The following is a 20,219-nucleotide window of genomic DNA, read 5'->3' as shown; positions in this document are numbered from 1 at the left end:
ACCCATCTCCAAAACCAATCTCGAATCTGCTAAAAATCCTTCCGCGAACCAGAGCATGAAGACTTTAACCCGTGGGTTTTGCTGAAATCGGCCTTATTCATCATCGAGTCAGACACATGCATCGCGTTTCGTCATCACTTGGCCGCACAGCTCACGAGACCGGATTTTAGCCTTTGTTTATTGTTTGACGTTTCTATTATTCTTGCTCGGTAACACCTGTAGTCATTCCCAGATGAATTTGCAATACAGTCAGAATTCAGAGATCAGCCTTGACTTTCCGAATGTCCCTCAACCGCAGTTGATAATCAAGAGTTCAACTCCAGCGTCTGACCTGCGCCTTGCCGCCAGCCTTGAGAGTTTACTTGCACCCCTCAATTACTCACACTACAGCTCTTTTAGGATAATCCGTCTGTCCCGCCAACTCCCGACCCGACGCTGGATTCTGCAGATGACCGCACACAATGACTTTCATTTCTTCTCCTGCATGATGAATATCTCGAAACCATGGTACCTTTAAACTGCGAAAAAATATACCGAGCAGAACTGTTTACAAATAACTCAACACTACCAACCGATTTAGCAAATAAGCCAATCAATATGTCCCGCATTCATCCAAAAAAAAATCTTGTCACTTTACCTTAAGGCCACCATTCGTGTACAAACTTAGAAAATTTTGTCCAGAATGTCGACGAGTTTAGGCTTTGCCAACATGTTCCAACATGGCTGACAGAAATCGAACAAAAATTCGGCAGAAAAATCTGAGCAAAACCGCGTAAGGCAAAGTTTCGGCTAGAAACGGTTGTTGCCTTGCTGCTTGATTTCACGGGTAACAGCGGGAAGATATTTGTCTGAAATCTGGAAGAAAAAAATTTTCGTTGCTAGACATTTGGGTGGATTTCGCATAAACGGGGTTCAGCGCTCAACTAGAATAACCTAACCAATCAAGCTCGACATATTCATGTTGGTTACTGTCACACTTATAGAGTATAAGGAACGCTGCCAGTGCCTTGGTTGGCCTCGCCTGTCAATATATGGTTTGTATTGAAAATTATCGATACTTATCGATAATATCGATAAAATGACGGGAAATATCGATTGTTATCGATAACCATTTTTGGCGATAATTGCCATCCCTAATAAATATTTTATAACATATTTTTTTAATATGTCATATGCTACTACATTTGTTATTCAATACCTTATTAATACTAAAATATGATATTTCAAAATATGAATACAGTCATGTTATTGCTTTGTAGTTATTCTTTTAGCCTTAAAGGAACAAAATTTTGATATTATTTTTTTTATTTTACCAACTCTGTCAGCCAAGACAAGATCGAATTTCCATAACACATTTTGGTATTTATTTGCTCTTCGCTCCTGCTCGGGAATCTACAATACATTTCATTTTGCTGTAATCCCTAATGAGTGAGTAACATGCTTATTAAATTTTATGCTTACTTATGTCTGTTGGATTTATTCTTCCTTCAAAAGCTTGCTCTACTTTACCTACCTCGTTCGTTACGCGAGTACTATCTCATATTATAACCATCATCCCTGATGAGGACCCATTGCGTTCCGCTGACCAATACATTTATCTATGTACTAGCTGACCCGACAAACGTATTGCCACAAATTAAACTGTGTTGTACATAAATCGTGAATCTCGGATGACCTTTGCCACAATCTCGAGTTTTGCAAATTTCTAAGGAGTTCATGGGTGTTTTAATGTACAAATTTTCCTCACAGTAAAGTAGAAAACAACTCCCTTCATTGCTTAGCCTGATAAAATAAAGCGGATAGCATTTAAATATTCGACAGCATTACAAACCATTTCGCCGAATACCATTTTGCGGAACGCCAATTCTCGGTTGACCATAATGCGAAATATTGAGTTTCGCAGAATACCATTTCGCGAAAAATCTTACGCGGAATGTACCAGGGGTACCAGGGGTGACCCAACTGAAGGAAAGTAATAGAGGTCAGTTGATCTAGGAAAATAGATAAACCTAGATAGAGGTGATCTCTACGGGGGCATACCAAATTTGGCTGACATGTATAAGAGAGCGCGGTGTTCAAAATACCGTTATTAAAAAATAAAATAGGCCATTTAAACGGAAAATGCCAGTTGGTTTGTATTGCCATCCTAAACCTCTGAACCAATTTTTTAAAAAATCGATCGACGAATTTTTGAGTTACGCCCTTTTGAAGTTTTAAAGGGCAGATTGCTCACATAAAGTAAATAAAAATCTTCAATGACACTTCCCCCGAATCCCCCAAATATGTACAGATTTGACCAAATCTTATCCTAGATAGCAGATTTGGCTTCCATTGATCTAGTTATTGAATTCTAGTGTGATTTAAGGTATCGCTCGATAAGTTTTTGTTCATGAACGAAATTGGCCACCCGTCTGGGTGTTCCCGGAAGTCCCCGGAACTTGTCCAGATATAACCAACGTGGTGCTAGTTAGTTGATCTGACTGTCAGTGATCCATTTTTAAATTCACAGCGATAACTTAATCCGGAACATTTCCGGTTAGTCCCAATACAGCGTAAAACTCCTAAAATGGTCGGCAATGGGCATATGTTGCATAAAAAATCAATACCGGCTGTGATTTATGCTCATTTTGAAAGTGTCATTGAAGATTTTTATTTACTTTATATGAGCAATCTGCCCTTTTGAAGTTTTAAAAGGGCGTAACTCAAAAATTCGTTGATCGATTTTTTTTAAAAATTGGCTCAGAGGTGTAGAATGGCAATACAAACCAACTGGTATTTTCTGTTTAAATGACTTTTTTTTAATAACGGTATTTTGAACACCGTGGAGAGACTTTTGCTCTGTTATTAAAGTAGTATAGAATTTAGCATGAGTCCTTACCAGCTGCGTTGTTGGTCTTAAGTAGCTCAATTTCTCGTTTGACTTCTTAGAGATCAGGCGCTGGGGCACAGAGAGAGAGGGAGGGAGCGAGAGTGAGAGAGAGCGAGAATGAGAGAGAGAGAGAGCGAGAGTGAGAGAGAGAGCGATCGAGCGCGCGAGAGAGAGAGAGAGAGCGAGAGAGAGAGAGCGAGAGAGAGAGAGCGAGAGAGAGAGAGCGAGCGAGAGAGAGAGTTTCTTTGTATAAGATGTGCTTGATTAGAAAGTGTGATGTACAAAATGCAAAACATCCACAGTAGTTAGTTTATCTAGCATGTTTTGTCTATATTTGGGAAAAAGAGAAATCATGGAGCTTGTTGTCAATTTTCACTATTTAGTGTTTGAAACTGGCCTCTGTAGGGAATGAGAGCATAAATGAGTGATGTCAAAACAGATTGAAGGAAATTAATAGAGAGAGAAAAAGATAGTAACAAGAATTCAATAGGAGTAAAAAAAGAAGTGCAAATGTAAGAAAATTCATAATATGATTGACTGAAAAAAGAGAATAAATGACAGTCTTATGATTGACCTGATAGAGACAGTAACGCTTGCAAACGGAGTTGAAAATGTTACTCGTTTCGTCCGAAATACCCTCCCTCTTCCAGACACGCCAGTCTCTTCATGCAAATAATAAATCAAGTTGTAGAAAAATATTAACCGCTCGGTTAGCTTCGAGGTACGATGCTGGTCTAACAAGCCAGTCGTCGTATGTTCGAATCTCGGCTAGGAGTCTTGCTTGTGAGATAGAGTCAGTAGGATCGTTGCACTGGCCCCGTAGTTTTCCTGTACTCTAACGGCCGGCTACGAAGTCTGTCGATAAAGAAGGGTAATGTCTAAAGACGGTATGAACCCAAGGTTTTGCTTGTTTTTTTTTTGTAGAAAAATAGTATTAATTTGTTAAAAACGAAAAAACGAGTTCAGTACTTGATCACCTCTTCACTTTTAGACCCCCGTTTTCCGTCTTTATTTCCTGTTTAAAAAAAGTTTCCTGTAACTTGTATCCTTGGCTTTTGAACCTCTATTAGCAAATAAATGATTAATTTTCAGTAGTTTGTAATAATTCTGTAATAAAAATTCTGCTTTTTAAGTAAGTTAGTAAACACTGATTGACGAATAGAAAAGACAAGTTTTGTTGCTGTGGCTTAAATTTCATCTCGAAAGAGTAACACAGGAACAGATCATGGGCGTAGCCAGAAATGTTTCCTGGGGGGGGGGGGGGGGGGGTTTACAAAAAAAATCTGACATAGCCTAACCGTAATGAGTTTATTCAGGAAATGGGGAATTATTTTCAGTTAAAAGCTATTTTGGTTGAAATTGAGTGTTCTTTTGACTAAAAAGATAATATTGAAATAATAGAAACCAAATGTTAAAATTTTGCCTCCCAGTTGGCATTGAGATATGTCGTATGTTCGAATCTCGGCTGAAAGAGGCTGTTAGAGTCCATCGGATCGAGTCTCTTCGAGATGCAGTGAAGGTGCTGCTAACAACTTATCTTGCAAGATTTTAAACTTCGCTCTTGAAGTGATCCGCCGAGCAGATTTCGAAACCTGCGGTTTGATTTTCAGAAAAGGCAGCAAACTTCTTGGCTACGCAGGTGACTTTGATATTAAAACCAGAAACTTTGCCACTGCAGAGGCCATTTGCGCTAAACTGAAAGCGGTGGCTAGGAGGATTCGGCCTAAAATAAACGCATCGAAGATTAAATACATGAATGACAGAAGCTCAAACGAAACGAACGTGCTTTTTTCGCGGACGGTAATCGTTGACGGCGACGAACCAAAAGTGGTAGATGAGTTCGCGTATGTGGGATGGCTGATAGCCGTGGTCAACACAAATAAGAAGATCCCGCGATGTTGCTGCTCACCAATTACGGACAGCACAAATCCGTAGACGAAAGTACGATACCCACTATCTTTGAACTTATCCTGTGGGCCATAAGACGAATAGTATCAGTTTTCAATGGACAGCGAAACAGGACAAATTTTCGGCAGAATAAAACACCGAATGATCGTACTTGACCATCTAAATTACGCAACTAAACTATCTCGGACAACAGTATTCTATTCTTACGGACGCTACATTGTTCTAATCTTCATACATTTAACAAAGCTATTTGTCTCGCAGAGAATCCAGTAATAGATTCCGTCGCACTCAATCTCAGATAAAATAAGCGGCGTACAGGACATCGAAACTGCTTTGCCCTTCGCAAAACGCTACGTTCAAAAGGCAAAAGCGGCGAATCCCCTACTAGACCGATAGTTTTTATAGATTTGACAATACTGATGCAGGGCATACGCGCCTTTGCGGACGACATTTGGAGGAGTACAAGCTGAAAGCTAAGAGCAGTGGAGGTGCATGAATCAAGGGTAATAGATACTGCTTTTGGGGCGAACCAACCACTGGTGGAAAGCCTTATTGAAAAAAGTTAATAAATACATAGATACTGCTTGGGGAGACGTGCATTTGGCGAAAATCGGTAAGCCACGGTGTACCGGACACGTCGTAAGGAAAACAGTTTTTCACAACAACCCCACCGGCACCCAGAACAGAGGGACTGAACGTGCGAGATGGCTCGTTCAGTTCTAAAGGGACATTTTTTATTTTTTAAATAAAATAAACTGCGACTTCAGAGACGCCTGGGAAACGAGCGACGAGTAACACAAGATCGAGTTGAATAGAGCTTAAAACAGTAAAAACTAACCCGGCTCTAAGCTGCTGCTGACGACGGAGAGGATCGTACAACATGGCCCGTAAATATTCCTGTGCTCTAAACAGCTGGCTATGAAATTTCAAGCTAAAAAGTATAGAACAAATTTTCGTCTGGGGGGGGTTTGAACCCCCAAAACCCACCCCGTCGCTACGCCCATGCATCACCGGCTAAACAAATGGTATGTTCTGATAGTTTTGAAATGAAATGTATAAATGCGATGATTAAACATTCAATAAGAAAAGCCGTTAGCAAAAGCCTGTATGTTTCCTACATACAAAACCCATTTGGCATTTAATTTCAAAAAGCAATATTGCTAAATAACGTTCTGCATCATGAACGTTGGTTGCATATTTTCGGGCGTAAACCACAGAGAACAGATATGCAACGAAGAACAAATATAGGGATCCTAATTTACTGTGATACGCTCAGGGGGAAACAAATAGCCATGTTGTCAGATGATGTAATTGCATCTACACTGGGGCTCAACATTAACATGTGGCTACAAGAGTTCATGTAAGAGTTGTTGAAATAAAAGAATAAACTAGAAACATTAACAAACAATTGCGAATTTTATTTCAGTGATGACATGGCAACATAACTCGTTTCGAAACATTCAACCAATAAGAACATTTCAAATATATTCCAATACGTTGAAATACGTTTAATATCTTATCGAAAATATGGTGGATTGATGTCTGTTTAGGAATAGATTTCTTTGAGCTTAGTTTGAATTGGATTCAGTGTTAGTCATTCCATTAAATAAAGAACTATGTTTGGTTTCGACAATACTAAAACAAAGCAACATTTTTATTATGAAACATGATTTTGAGATACGGAAGACCAGTTACGTTTTCAACAAAATCAAATATCTCAGAAATTTTGCACTAAAAGGAACTTTTGGTGGCGCTACGTGACGTGCGTCGCACTGGCGGGTTTTCTAGCGAACCGGCGATACTATGGCCTTTACAATTTTATTCCAACCTTCTCGGCCTCCTCGCGGTACTGTTCGACGTATTTGTTCTCCGGGTCGTACCGCATTCGCAGGATCTTCCACTCTTCCGGGCGGTTGGCGTTCAAGTAGCCGAAAGCCTTGATTGCACCATTCCGTTGGCCTTCGCTGCACTTGGCACAGTTGGTTTCGAGGGCTTCCGGCAGGATCCGCTTCAGCTCGTTTCCCTCCGGTGTGCACCGCCCCTCGTCCGTCAGGCACTGGAAGTAGTTCTTGAAAAGCCGGTCCGACCTAAGGATCTCGTCCACGTCGATGTTGTCGTACTTGCTGGTGTACACCTCCTGGGCGGCTGCCACGGCGAGGAGAGCGAAAATGGCCACGAAGAGTTTCATCTTATCGTGTCTGAAATGCAAACATTCACACATGTGTTATCTAATCAAAGGAAAGTTCTAGATGATAGCATCATTATTATACTTTTCCAGAATCATTTACGTACCGTTTATTACTTTGCAGTGCTTTATTCGAGATGCAGTTGTGAACTATGCTTGATCTGGGGTCCTCGGAGGCTTTATATACTAAAGTCCGTGGTCTCTCAACCGGGTGCCGTCAAACGCTATTCCACTATCCATTTGTTCAACTTAGTGGTCCAAGGATATTTTTCAGCACACCGAGCGCGAAGTGCATGCTATACAGCACTCTTCGTAAGCCGGTTCGCGCCTAGGGAGGTACTCGGCAGCCGGCGCGTCTTTTTCGGGGGTTTGCATCTAGACGACTCGTTTCCTTTCTCTTGCAGAGAATAATTATTGCTTCACCTAATTCAATAATTTGGATATGTGCGAAAGCAATGAACAATGATTCAGAAAAGGAAGCAGACGCGCAAAAAAGAAGTCGCTTCATGATGCGATGGCCGGCTTAAATGAAACGCTCAGCTGTTTGGCGTGCAGCATCTGTTGTCAGCTGATGTTGCTGCTGTTGCCAGGCCGTTGTCTGTTACCAGGGTTCGTTTGATCTCCGTCTATGGGTGCGGGAGTGAGACGTATGTATACATGCTCATGATGTGCATGATGGTTTTTGCAGTTTACTGCAACTTATCAATGACCGTTTTAATGAGATACTCGGCGACTCGTCGAAATGTGTAAATTTTTGAGCGCAAATTTGGACCTAGACTAAGATGAATTTCGAAATAATTTAACATATTGGAGTTTAGTTTGATTAGCATAAAATAGTTAATAGTTTTGACTAGTGAGATTTTTTAATAACTTCATATGTATATTTATTGTTATCTTATTTTTTGTAGAAATTGATTAAATTTAGCCAACGAGTTTTCTTCGAGTTTTCGGATACTATCACTAAATAGCTGCACATTTCTTATAATGAACAATTTTATTACTTATTTACTTACTTACCTTTATTTCATGCTTTATCAGTTTAAAACCATCATTTGTCATTTGTCAGGAGTTCAATGCCTATTGGCATGAATTTGGCAAATTATTTCATTGAACCAAATTAGTGAGCTTTCAGACGCAGATAATTGCTTCCGTGCCGCGAACAAAATCATACGACCGGTGGCCGAGACGGTAGCATCGACGGCCACCGACCGATTCGCACTCGTCTCGTCCAAAAATCCTTGAAGACTCCGAAGCAGAAGATATTATTACTTCTAGTATAAAAACGTACCACTCGGTCATAGGTTCAAGTAGTTCATTGCATAATAGCATTTGAGAAACAGTGAGTCGAAGGTATGAGGAAACCAAAATGTCTTTGTCATCAATATTTAATAACTGATAAGCTTTCCATCATCTACAGCTCTCAACCCACCAGCACAAAAATGAAATTCGTCCTAATGTCCGTGTGCGCCCTGCTGGCATTTGCTGCGGCTCAGGAGGAACAGTACACCAGCCGATTCGACACCATCGATCTGGACGAGATCCTGAAATCGGATCGACTGTTCCGAAACTACTTCCAGTGCCTGATGGACGAGGGCCGCTGCACCCCGGAAGGAAACGAACTGAAGCGGGTTCTGCCGGAAGCTCTCGAAACCAACTGCGCCAAGTGCACGGAAAAACAACGCCAAGACGGACTCCGTGCCATCCGGTACATGACTGAAAACCGACCGGAAGAATGGAAGGCACTGCGCGCCCGGTACGATCCGGAGGACAAGTACTTCACACTGTACGTGGCCGACGCCGAGAAGGAAGGAATCAAACTGTAGTGGAGTGATGCGTTCAAGATCATTAGTTCAGTTCTTGTTTTTTTTGGAATCCGTTTTGTTATTTTTTTCTGTTTGCCGATGAATCACTCAGTAAATAAATTGTTCAATTTGTGAGTAATCGAAAATTACATTAGTTGTATTGTAGCAATTACGTCAATTCAACTCTCTTTATGTACAAACCATGGGCTTAACCGATTTGTATACCTCTTATGCGTGAGCCGACAGAAGTTTGTTGTTTTGGACTCTGTACTGAATCTTCAGTACAGTCTGATGGTTATGAGTTTTGCTGTGAATTTGAAGCAGAAATGGAAATCCCTTGAAATAATTAGCATGCATTTGAAAGAGCGGAACACCATCTCAGGTTTCTCTCAGTACTGACTTTTCGAATCAATTTTCTACTGTATTGCCATACTTATTTTTATAATTTGACTTATTCTTTTAATTTAAAACTTATTATTTTTCAATTCTTAATAAATTACTTTTACTAACTTGGTTAAGTTAAGCTGAACATAGTTTGTTCTTATGTTCCAATCTGTCATTGTAACAACAATTCTCATTCTTCATTTGAATGTGTTATAAGTTTCTTCCCTGTTGTCACTCAGCCAGTTGCAAAACTATCTTCTTTCCGGTAATTCCTATAAAGTGAGACAGAGCCCCCTGTCGGTCCAAATGCAAGAGAAATGCTCCCTTTTACACATTTAATCCTTCCTCTCTTGCAAGAGACCACTCCCCCTTTTTTAACCTCCTTGCGCTGAATATTTTATGTCAAAGAACATGTGTGCCCAGTTTGATGAAGAACCATTTAGGCGTTCAGGAGATATAGCGGAATATACATTCATACTCACGTTCCTTGTCGACCCCCTCTGTTGACTGTTGACTGGGAGAAAAGTCAACTCACCCTATTGCCACGTAGCCAATTATGCATCTGTTTGTTCTCTGAAAATCCCTATAACGGAAGGGACTCAGAACTTTTTTTTCTTCTATATATCAAGCCTCGGTTGACGCTCTCCTCTATAATCCACCTCCACCATTGCATACATGACCTTCACTAAAAAGTTTCTAGAAAGTTCAAATATTAAAACTGAACTGGTGGAAATAATAAAGTAATCGGACCATGTACAATTTTATCGTCTGTGTTTGGAAAGTGAATGGTTTCAAAGATTTCAACTGAAGTTTCAAAAATGAGGAAAATTAGTTTACTCTTGATCAAATGCACTTTTTTTTTTGTTTTTGGTCACTTTAACACTTTTAGGTCATTCGTGACTTCTGTGGGGTTGGAATTTGAACCTAGGTCCTCGGCGTGAGAAGCGAGAATGATAACCAATACACCGGAACGGACCCCAATCAAATGCACTACTGTCTGCAGTTTTACGGACAATGATCAAACTGATGTCTGTGCTAGTGAATCACCTCGTTTTCTTCGCAAATGTACTGAATGTACTGAAAATAACAAATACAAGACATGGCATGACATTTGGCAAGCTTACAATAGTGTGTACTTAAAAATATTGGGAATCGATCTGGAAACCTCTCAAAATCTAACCAATTTTTGGTGATGCTCGATTGCTCGCTATTTTAGATTTCTTAGAATGGCGTTCTAGCTTTCGTAAGACGTAATCTTACGTCAATATATGTTCGGGTTTTCTTTTAAATTGTGTATGCTTACGATAAGCAAATGTTTGTAGAACATAAATGTCTTCTGAATCCTACAATTTTGAACGAATGCTGACAAAACTGATTTTTGGTGGGCCGGCATATTTTACGTCAAATATCACAAATGCTTTAACGGGAAGCTAGCAATCATTAACTTTTCGTCGGAGAGCTCAATTTCGAAAGCAGTTTTTGGACCCAAAAGCGGGGTTCTGTTTATAAAAATGTAAATACTCCATTCTTCTTGCCAATCTGAACACAGCGAATATATTTTAATGGAAAAATTTTTTGTTTCAAATAAAAAAACTACTTTTGAAATTTGCTAAATCTATGACGACTAATTTCACCTTAAAAATTGTAGTAATTACGTCTTCAGAAAAGTATTTTGTATCCCGATTACCTACAAATTTATCGAAGATACCAGATGGTAAAACTAAAAAGATTAATATTGCAGCATCACCCGTGGTTAAGTTTTGAATTGGACCAAAAATAATTATCAATCGTCGCCCAATTCACGAAATTTCTTCCAAAGACACTATATTGAAAAAAAAAGAGACTATTAACAGACTCTTCTTCACAAGATTTGACCGCGATGATGGCAACGGACTGCCATTTCTACCGCACCGACCGAGTAGATAACCATTTGCCTTCTGTGCGGTAGAAACAAGAGCAGCTATACAAACACAATATTGTCGCTGAGTAAATGGAAAATGGTTAAATTAGCGGAAAAGAGCGTAACAAAACTAGATATTAGACAACCCAATAGAAGGGTGTGGCGGTGCTGTAGGAGTATTACACTTGACCGGCAATCGAGATCGAGATGGAGGCCAAATTTAAAATACCTAATTGTTAAAGCATGCGAAGAACAGGGCACTGACTACTGTCATGCTTGTTTGTTTGTGGTCAAATTTGGACATATTTCGGATGGTATGGATTGGTACAAAATTTTCATTAATAAAACGGCAATTTGTTGACAGTTTCTTTAGATTTTATCCAGTTTTTAGGGGTCGTAACTAGAACTAAAATGACAAAACATAGGTGTGAAGTGCATTTAAAACGTATGCCAAATTGTGTCGAAATAGCAATTAAGAGTTTTACAGTGAATTGAAATTGAGTCAGAATGTCCTGAGAACAGAACAAAGCATTTGATATACGATGGCAAATATTCTAATGGACGCATTTCAAGAGGTTCTAGCTTTAGTGTTAAACCAAAATAAATTTATAAAATCTTGAATATAGAATCAATTTTTTTTGAAACATTTATTACAGATTCAGATGACTCACATTAAACTCAGGCGTTTTTTACCTTTTGCGATTTTTTTTTATTTAATATCCTTCCAGTGAGCCAAGCTCTGAGTCTAGTAGAAACAGCCGATTGAACTTTAACATTGCTTCCGCATCGATGTGATGAAACTACGTAAAAAACTGCGCAAAATAACTCAATTATGGTAGTTATCATTCCCACCGGAGTGTCCTTTGATGTGAAGAATAATTTATTCACCTACTATTGTTTTTGCAATGCTGTTCCGCTCCATATAGATCGAAACAAATCTGCAAGTAATTCTCATGCGATATATTCCGATTTTGGCTTAAAGTTAAAACTCTACTCATCCTAATCAAAGTTAATTATCAGCTGAACGCCACTACCGCCTTATGTTTACCGGCAATGATTTACAGGCGTCCATTTAATAGAAGCTAAAACAAAGTAGAATACGAAGAAGCCAATAGAGTAAATCTTCTTTTTTGTGATCAATAATTTCCAGTGAGCATGACCAGAATAAGCTGTAAAAATGCAGCAGTTCTGGTTTTATATCTATTATTCATCGAAGTGCATTTCGGGATCTAGTATAAATAAGGAAGGATTTTAAACCTCTCGTTACAGTTCAATCACTACCTTTGAAATAGTTACATCCAAAGTACTTGAGAGCAAATATTAATTTTGTAGAACTTTCCGTGATTTCAACTATTTCATACCCATTACAGGAACCGCCATTACAAAATGAAGCTACTGTTCGTCGTTGCCATGGCCGTAGTGGTGGTCCTTGCGCAGGATACCACCTACACCAGCAAGTACGACAACATCGACATAGAGGAAATTCTCAAGACAGACCGCCTCTTCACCGGCTACTATAAGTGCCTCATGGACATGGGACCGTGCACGCCGGAAGGCAACGAGCTGAAGAAACACCTACCGGATGCGTTGGAAACGGGCTGCAGCAAGTGTACGGAAAAGCAGCGCGAGCTGGCTGTGAAGGCAATCAACTTCCTGATTGAAAACCGTCCGGACGAGTGGACCGCCTTGAGGGCTAAGTATGATCCGGAAAACAAGCTGGTCGAGAAGCTGCGAGACATTGCCATCGCTGCCGGTATCAAGCTGTAAGCAAGCGGAAATGATGTTTCTTCGCCTACGTACCTACTGCATATATGCTCCATGCACAGATGTTTTTATTTTATACATTCCTGTGATTAGATACAATATAATACGCATTACTTACTGAAACGTTGTTTAGTTTATTGTTTACTTTGAGTTTGGAAAAAAGGGTTTATTCTGTTCAAAACAGGACTTCTCAGGAAATGTCTGTTCTTATGTGCCCGACAATCAGGGTGTACATGACTGAGTTTTATGTACAGAGGCTCATTTTTATAATAAAGAGTTTTCTTTGGAGAAAACGTTGAAGAGTTCAAATTTCGATAACTATGGATTTAAAATTTTGACCGACATGAAAGTTGGTTAAAACCATTGATTTGGCAATTCGGAATTTGGAGTATATTTAAATATTTATTGATTGAAATAGGAAAATGTGTCGCACAAAATGGAAACATATTACTATTAATTTGGAATGTCCTTGCTTTTACATGAATCAATGTGAAACTACTATTTCAAATCAGGATGAAAGTTCACATACTACATATTGCAACAACAACATACTTGTATACATTATTGAGAAATAGGTCAGTTCACAATTTATTTGATCATTCGGAATCAATTCTGTAGTTTTAAATCTATTGATGGTTTTAATGGATTACGGAATTGTACCGTAATCGTAATCTTGGGGCGAGCACGAACAAATAATTTTCTCCACACTCACGGACACGGAAGTGATTTGGTGATGAGCAACAACATCAGATCTACGAATTTTTATGCATTCATGAATTCTTACGAATAGACAAATTGTTCAGTCGAAATGTTGATATAAAATGAAGAGTACACTAAGTATTCTTTAATTGAAATATGTATGTTGTTCAATTCCAAACCCGCAATAATAGCAAATAACGCAATTTTGACCATTGACAAAAATCCTGACTGGTGATGAATAAATCTTATATATAAAAATGGATTCCTGTCTGTCGGGATGTTCCTTATAGAATCAAAAACTACTGAACCAATCGGCGTAAAAATTTGCATGTAGAGGTTTTTGGGGCCAGGAAAGGTTTTAGTGATGGTTAGAGACCCCTCCCCACACTAAGAGGGGGGGCTCCCACACAAATGAAACACAGATTTCTGCATAACTCGAGAACTAATCAAGCAAATGGAACCAAATTTGGCATGTGAAGGTTTTCGAGGGCAAGAAAATTTTCTATGGTGAATTAGGACCCCTCCCCACTTTAAGAGAGGGGGCTCCTGAACAAATGAAATACAAATTTCCTCATAACTCGAGAACTAATCAAGCAAATGGAACCAAATTTGGCATGTGGGTGTTTTGGAGACCAAATTTTTTCTATGATGAATTGGGACCCCTCTTCACTTTAGGAGGGCGGGCTCCTATACAAATGAAACACAAATTTCCTCATAACTCGAGAACTAATCAAGCAAATGGAACAAAATTTGGCATGTGAAATTTTTCGAGGGCAAGAATATTTTCTAAGGTGAATTAGGACCCCTCCCCACTTTAAGAGGGGGGGCTCCTATACAAACGAAATTCAAATTTCCTCATAACTCGAGAACTAATCAAGCAAATAGAACCAAATTTGGCATGTGGAGGTTTTTGGAGGCAAAAATATTTTCTATGGTGAATTAGGACCCCTTCCTCTTTTAAGAACGGGGGCTCCCATACAAATGAAATACAAGTTTCTTTATAATTTGACTACTAATCAAGCAAATGGAACCAAATTTGCATTGTGGGGCCTTTAGGGGGCAGAAATTTTTTCTTTGATGAATTAAGACCCCTCCCCTGTTTAGGGGTTCATACAAATGAAATTCAAATTTCCTTATAACTTGAGAACTAATCAAGCAAATGAAACCAAATTTGGCATGTGGGATATTTTGGAGTTTTGAATTTATTTTATGATAGAGACCTCTCACTCCTGTGGTAGGGGGATATGGACTCTCATACAAATAAAACAGAAATTTTTGCGAAACTCAAAAACTAATCGAACTCGAGAAATTCGAGACTCTTCCATACAACATTATTCAATAACAAGACCACAAAAATTATCTATAGTAACACTAGATCATTCAGGACGAGACGGCCGCGAGTGTTACCGGCGATCCGCCGTCGGAAGCGCCGCCCACTGGGGGGAGGCAACTCCCCGCAGAAATCACTACTGTCTAGGTTTATTTGTTTTCCTAGAGCTACCTGGGTTTCCTGGAACGAGCGACAGCGAGTAAGGAGAGGATCGCGAAATGGTACTTTTCACAAAAAAGTTTTCCGTGAAATGGTACATTCCGCTTAAGGTTTTTCGCAAAATGATATTCGGCGAAATGTTGTACAATCATGGAAATGCATTTTATACTGCACGTTGTTGTATATCAGCTTTTTGACTGCATAGGTGTTGTAAATTGGCATCCAACATTGTATTCAAATTCTTCGTGTCGGTAATTAGCTGTAAATTAGCATTGTCAGCACTATAAGAAGGTTATCAGTAAGTAGCTGTATATTTTGCCAAAATAGCATTTAAGTAGCATTTAAGGCGACTTAAATAGGCGACTAGTATTTAAATAAAATCAGCTGCACGCTCGGCCCGTTTATTTTGCTTCGAATTTTCCTATTTGACAGTATCGCCTAAGTTATCCCGAATTAGGAAACGTTACGCAAGAGACGCTTGCAGAGTTAGTTATTATTCACAATATTGCTTAATTGGGCATTGCTTTTGTTCATAGAATATTATAAAGCTGTCTTATTGGTAGCAAAATGAGCATTCTTTTTTCATTCCAAACCCTAATTGAAATCAGCGCGCCAAGCTTGATCTTTTGAATTTTTGTCTCTTGCAGAGTACCTAAGAGTAAAGAGACTACATGCGCCTGGAAATATACAAATCTTATTTTCAACATTGGAGCATTAAACCAATCAGTGTCAATTTGACAGTAAACCCATAGGAAAACTGTCAGAAAATTGCTGACGGACGCGTTGCGCAGCATTCTATTTGACCCTTTATCCACCAGGCCAACTTTTTAGTACTACAGTTAAGCTCTATTAGTGTGGAGTAGCTGTAATTTCAACAAGACGGCATAACATGTCACACCGCGCATGCAACAACTGATTTAATTAACGGCAAGTTGGCATCCAAAATCATGTGACTTAACACCATTGGACTATTTTTTGTGTTGTGGAGCCATGTGAAGCTTTGGTTTACGTCGCTAAGCAGCATACGATTAACGCCTTGGAAGGCGACATTCACCTCGTTATCAATAATATACGACTGTTGAAAAAAGGAGCTTTGACCTTCAAGCCAGCCGAAAAAGCCATATCCCGGAAATCATAATCAAACAAAAATGGCAACGGATTGTTTTCCGCATAAGGCCAAGCTCTATGTTTATAAAACTTGATTTTTCCCTTAGTTTCGATACTATTCGCATTGACGAAGAAATTTCAAGCCTGACTCCCGTAAGGAGCTAATAGTACTTACCTGAATTTACTGTGGTTATCGCTTTATCAGCTTATGATGCATATCACTAAAAATAAGTGTCGCACCTCGATGTACAAACAGAAAAGAATAGCACCCTATAGCGTCGTAAATACGAAAGATAAAACTTTACTTTCTCTAGCAATATTGTAGATAATTACTAACCCAATAAATGCTGCATACACCACTTTTAAATATTCTGCTTGGTTGAGGCGCGGTAATTAAAAGAGCAAAATCGAAGTGAAAGGAGCATTCCAAGTCTGGTCTCAGGTATACAGTACTAAGTTTTATATTTATTCTAAGATCATTGTTTCAACCTTATTTCTTACCATAGCCCATTTCTCGAGCTTTTCCCCGAACACAACCCAACACCATTTGTATCCCGATCCAACGAGGTATTAAATTCTTGTCCAGTAATTCGCCCGGAAACGGCTTTGCATTGCACTTGATCAGTCATCAACGACGGAATTGTATTTCGTCAACTCGTCAACTGCTTCTTTGAGTGATTCTTTGCCTCCAGATTTTGCTTTGCATTACAGATATTTCTCAACTTGTGTCTTGAAATCTATCAAACCAGCCATCTTGTCTGACTTTTGGACATAGGGTTGCGAAGTGCGAATGGATTGCGAATTAGTTTTAGGATCAGCTGCGTTGGCTTTTCTGTCACTTCCATATTTTTCGCCGATTGCCAGACGTTCTTCAAATTATTTATGAACATATGTATAGTGGATTTGTAATAATTCCACAGCTAATCTATGGGCGGATAAATCCCATGCACATAGACAACCCTGATACAAAACAGAATGGTCATTTTGTTCCAGACCAAAAATCCACCATGAAAAAAGCAACTTGAAAAAATATTTGTTTTTCAAATTTTTAGTAGATTATTTCTATTGTATGCTTCCTCGAAAAGTTGTGGCAGCTGCTTACGATATCTCTTAATTTTTTTCAAGATTAAATTGAACACCATTTTTAACTTACAATTACAACGATCAATTCATGATAAAGCCACTTAAAGGTTCAAACATACATCATTGATTACTGGGATTCTAAAAGAATTTTTATGCTCAAAATAAACGTTGTGCTCACGAAAATATAACAAATGTTTCCTGGTATACGAAATGAATAAATTGATAACAGTTTCATTGTTATGCACATACCTTACTATTATTTTAAGTATGAAAATCGCTTTTGAAGTGCCAGAAATCAATGACACGTGTTTTAACCTTAAGGGAGCTATAGAGGTATGCCTAATAAATTTATAACTTCAACAGAAAATGTGATACATTGAAAACATAACAATATATATGTATTTTAAAGTTTGAAAATTCCTTTTTCTTGTAAAAAATCTCCTTACGTTTGTAGTTTTGGAGTTGATGAAAAGAATCACATCGTTAAAGGCTGTTGTGAATTGTAATATTTTAACAAAAAATTTCATTCGAATAGATTACCATTTCCACTGCAAAACGTTAAAAAAGGTTTAGTAAGCTAGTATACAAAATGTTGATTGGGATAGCATATTTTTAATATCGTTATGATATGCTTATCCGTATTGTTCATTTTGCTTTTATTTTTCTCATTTGACTGCACTGGCTCAGGCTAGCAGAATTGGAAAAAGTTATGTATGGGATACATGCAGAGTTAGTTATTATCTACAATATTGCTAAATGAAACGTAAGGCTTCAAACTCGATGAAAGCGAAAGTAGCATCATACCTTTTTCAAATTCTGCCTGCCTCAGGCAGTGCAATCAAATGAGTAAAATAGAAGAAAAATGAACCCATCAACCCTGAGTGTAAGTATTGCTAGAACAATTGTAAAGTTGTTTCATCAGCTTCTGTATGGCGCAAAAGACACGTTTGAAGAATACAAAAAGTTTGAGAGTTGGAAATATGTCAACATGATTAAATGTATGCTTGTATTTAAGACTTTTGTTAAAAAAACCTGAAAAGGGAAGAATATCTTATGAGGCGATTAATTGATTGTTAGAAAAAGTTTCGTTAATTGCACAAAATTTAGTCTATAATAACGCTCAAAAAACAAAAGATCATCTGATAATGTCTGAAGGAATCGCTGACGACGGTTTGAAGCTGAAATGTTCAAATCCTACAGTAAAACTAAGAACAAAACAAACAAAATTAAAAATTTAAACTGCATTGAATAAATATGTAAACAACGAGTATTTGTATATTTAGCATCTTCATCTACGGCAGAATATGTTACAGATTCTTGCGCTCCGACTAGCAGTTTCCATCGTTCACAAGACAGTTTGAAGCCTGTTTATAGAAGCGGTTCAACTTCAAGTTGAAGTCTTTTTTCTTCCTGAGCAGCATGGCCACGATAACATTCAATGTTAACTTAACTTGGTGTTGCAATTTACGACGACTACGAAGCACTAAAAAAACATATTTACAATCTTACCTACCTGTCTGCTGGAACTAACGAATTTGGCGAATGCCGGTGTCTGGTGATATTCTGCAGGTATATATAGCTTCAGACGATTCGGATTTGAGTTTTTGATTTCTTCTTATGTTTCTTCTGCATGAAAATGCGAAATAGATTTTTGCTATATTTTGCAAATCATGTTAAGGATTTGACGGTGTATTAGACCGAGAGCCGGAGGAGGAATAATTGTACATTAGATAGAAGAAATGTGCTCAGTCGAGCGTCGAAGATTTATTCACCTATCGGTTTGGACTGCACAAGTTCCAACTGTTTTACTCACATGTGGCACTCGTGGCGATTGCATTTTTAGAATTTTGCTTGAAAGTAATGTGATAAAATATGGTAAAAAGTTCTACTAGACTAATGAAAGACTTCAATTATAAGTTGTAATGAACTATAGTTATATTATATTTTCATTTCTATGTACTATGTACTACGTTAAAAATTAGGTCGATTATAGTTTTGAAACCGTGATTTTATTTATTTCAACTCTTATCTTGTACAAACAAACCCGTAAGTCGTGATGTGACACAAAAATCTAAGAATTGGTGTTTACACGCTTATCACACTTACTCAACATGTGCTCTAAAACCTTACTTTTTTGAAAAAATATTGCAATTTAAACGTTGATTTGCAAGATTTAAGAGAAAAAGTTTACATTTAATAAGTTAAAAAAATACTAGCATATAAGTAAGAATAATTTAATAGGAATAAATAAATTTCGGGTAACCACCGTGAACCGTGTAAGGGGCAGTGCAAATCATTCGGCTCATGCTTTTTAATTCGACAGCCAAACGCAAAAGATTCATTTGTCTCGACTCGACTGACAATGAGATTTGCGTGGGGCGGGATGTTAATCGGCTATTTTTAGCAAATTCGAGCACGCCACACTGACGGTTAAAAGATTAAATTCATACTTTTGGCATTAAAAATCGTTGTGTCCGTTGCATCTACCCAACTAATGGGCATCAAGACTAAAATGCGAACAGAACACATTGACACAACGAAATTATAGAATGTTAACTATTTTTCGGATATAAGAATATGCCATTTATTGCATTTTGAGTAAATTTCTGATTTATAATTTTTTCTTGGTTTAGTTTGGTTGTGGTTCAAAACTTTTGAGCAAAACTGTAACAGTGCGCGAAGTCTAGTTCAATTCGTTTCGCTTCACATCGCTGATCCCCCGTCACCTTTGATCCAAACGGAAAGCTGTCTACATCGGTGGAGAGAAGTTCTTAAAGTTGCGACCAGCAGGTCGCAGTTTGGAGCGCTGGTCCATCTCTTCGACTGTGTACATATCTTCTTCTTCTGCTCAGCTGTTTGATTGTAATCTTTTCAAACGGTCTGCTGTTGATATGTACATGATGATGGATGGTCCGAGTGGGTTGAGATCAGTTTTTCGAAAATTGCAATCATGCAAGCACGATATGCCGATTGTTGCGAGAATTCTTGTAGGACCGGTTTGCGCATTAGTTTTTGGAAATACCTGAAGC

At 38.4% G+C, this 20,219-nt stretch overlaps 4 protein-coding genes across 4 annotated transcripts in view; 2 read left to right on the top strand and 2 right to left on the bottom strand.

Moving 5' to 3' along the window:
• LOC128743547 (RING finger protein 121) overlaps nucleotides 1–20,219 on the bottom strand; it is a 396,237-nt gene that overhangs the window by 215,283 nt on the left and 160,735 nt on the right. The gene's annotated exons all lie outside the window — the stretch shown is intronic.
• On the bottom strand, nucleotides 6,588–6,965 carry LOC128743558 (ejaculatory bulb-specific protein 3-like). The gene has a single exon (XM_053840160.1). It carries the CDS (start codon nucleotides 6,963–6,965, stop codon nucleotides 6,588–6,590), a length of 378 nt encoding a protein of 125 aa, XP_053696135.1.
• On the top strand, nucleotides 8,402–8,785 carry LOC128743552 (ejaculatory bulb-specific protein 3-like). Its single transcript, XM_053840151.1, has one exon. It carries the CDS (start codon nucleotides 8,402–8,404, stop codon nucleotides 8,783–8,785), a length of 384 nt encoding a protein of 127 aa, XP_053696126.1.
• On the top strand, nucleotides 12,423–12,815 carry LOC128743559 (ejaculatory bulb-specific protein 3-like). The gene has a single exon (XM_053840161.1). It carries the CDS (start codon nucleotides 12,435–12,437, stop codon nucleotides 12,813–12,815), a length of 381 nt encoding a protein of 126 aa, XP_053696136.1. The 5' UTR covers nucleotides 12,423–12,434.

This window comes from Sabethes cyaneus, chromosome 3 (assembly GCF_943734655.1).
Source record: "Sabethes cyaneus chromosome 3, idSabCyanKW18_F2, whole genome shotgun sequence".
NCBI lineage: Eukaryota > Metazoa > Arthropoda > Insecta > Diptera > Culicidae > Sabethes > Sabethes cyaneus.
The sequence above is the reverse complement of the archived record's forward strand: the minus strand, read 5'-3'. Positions and strand labels throughout refer to the sequence as shown.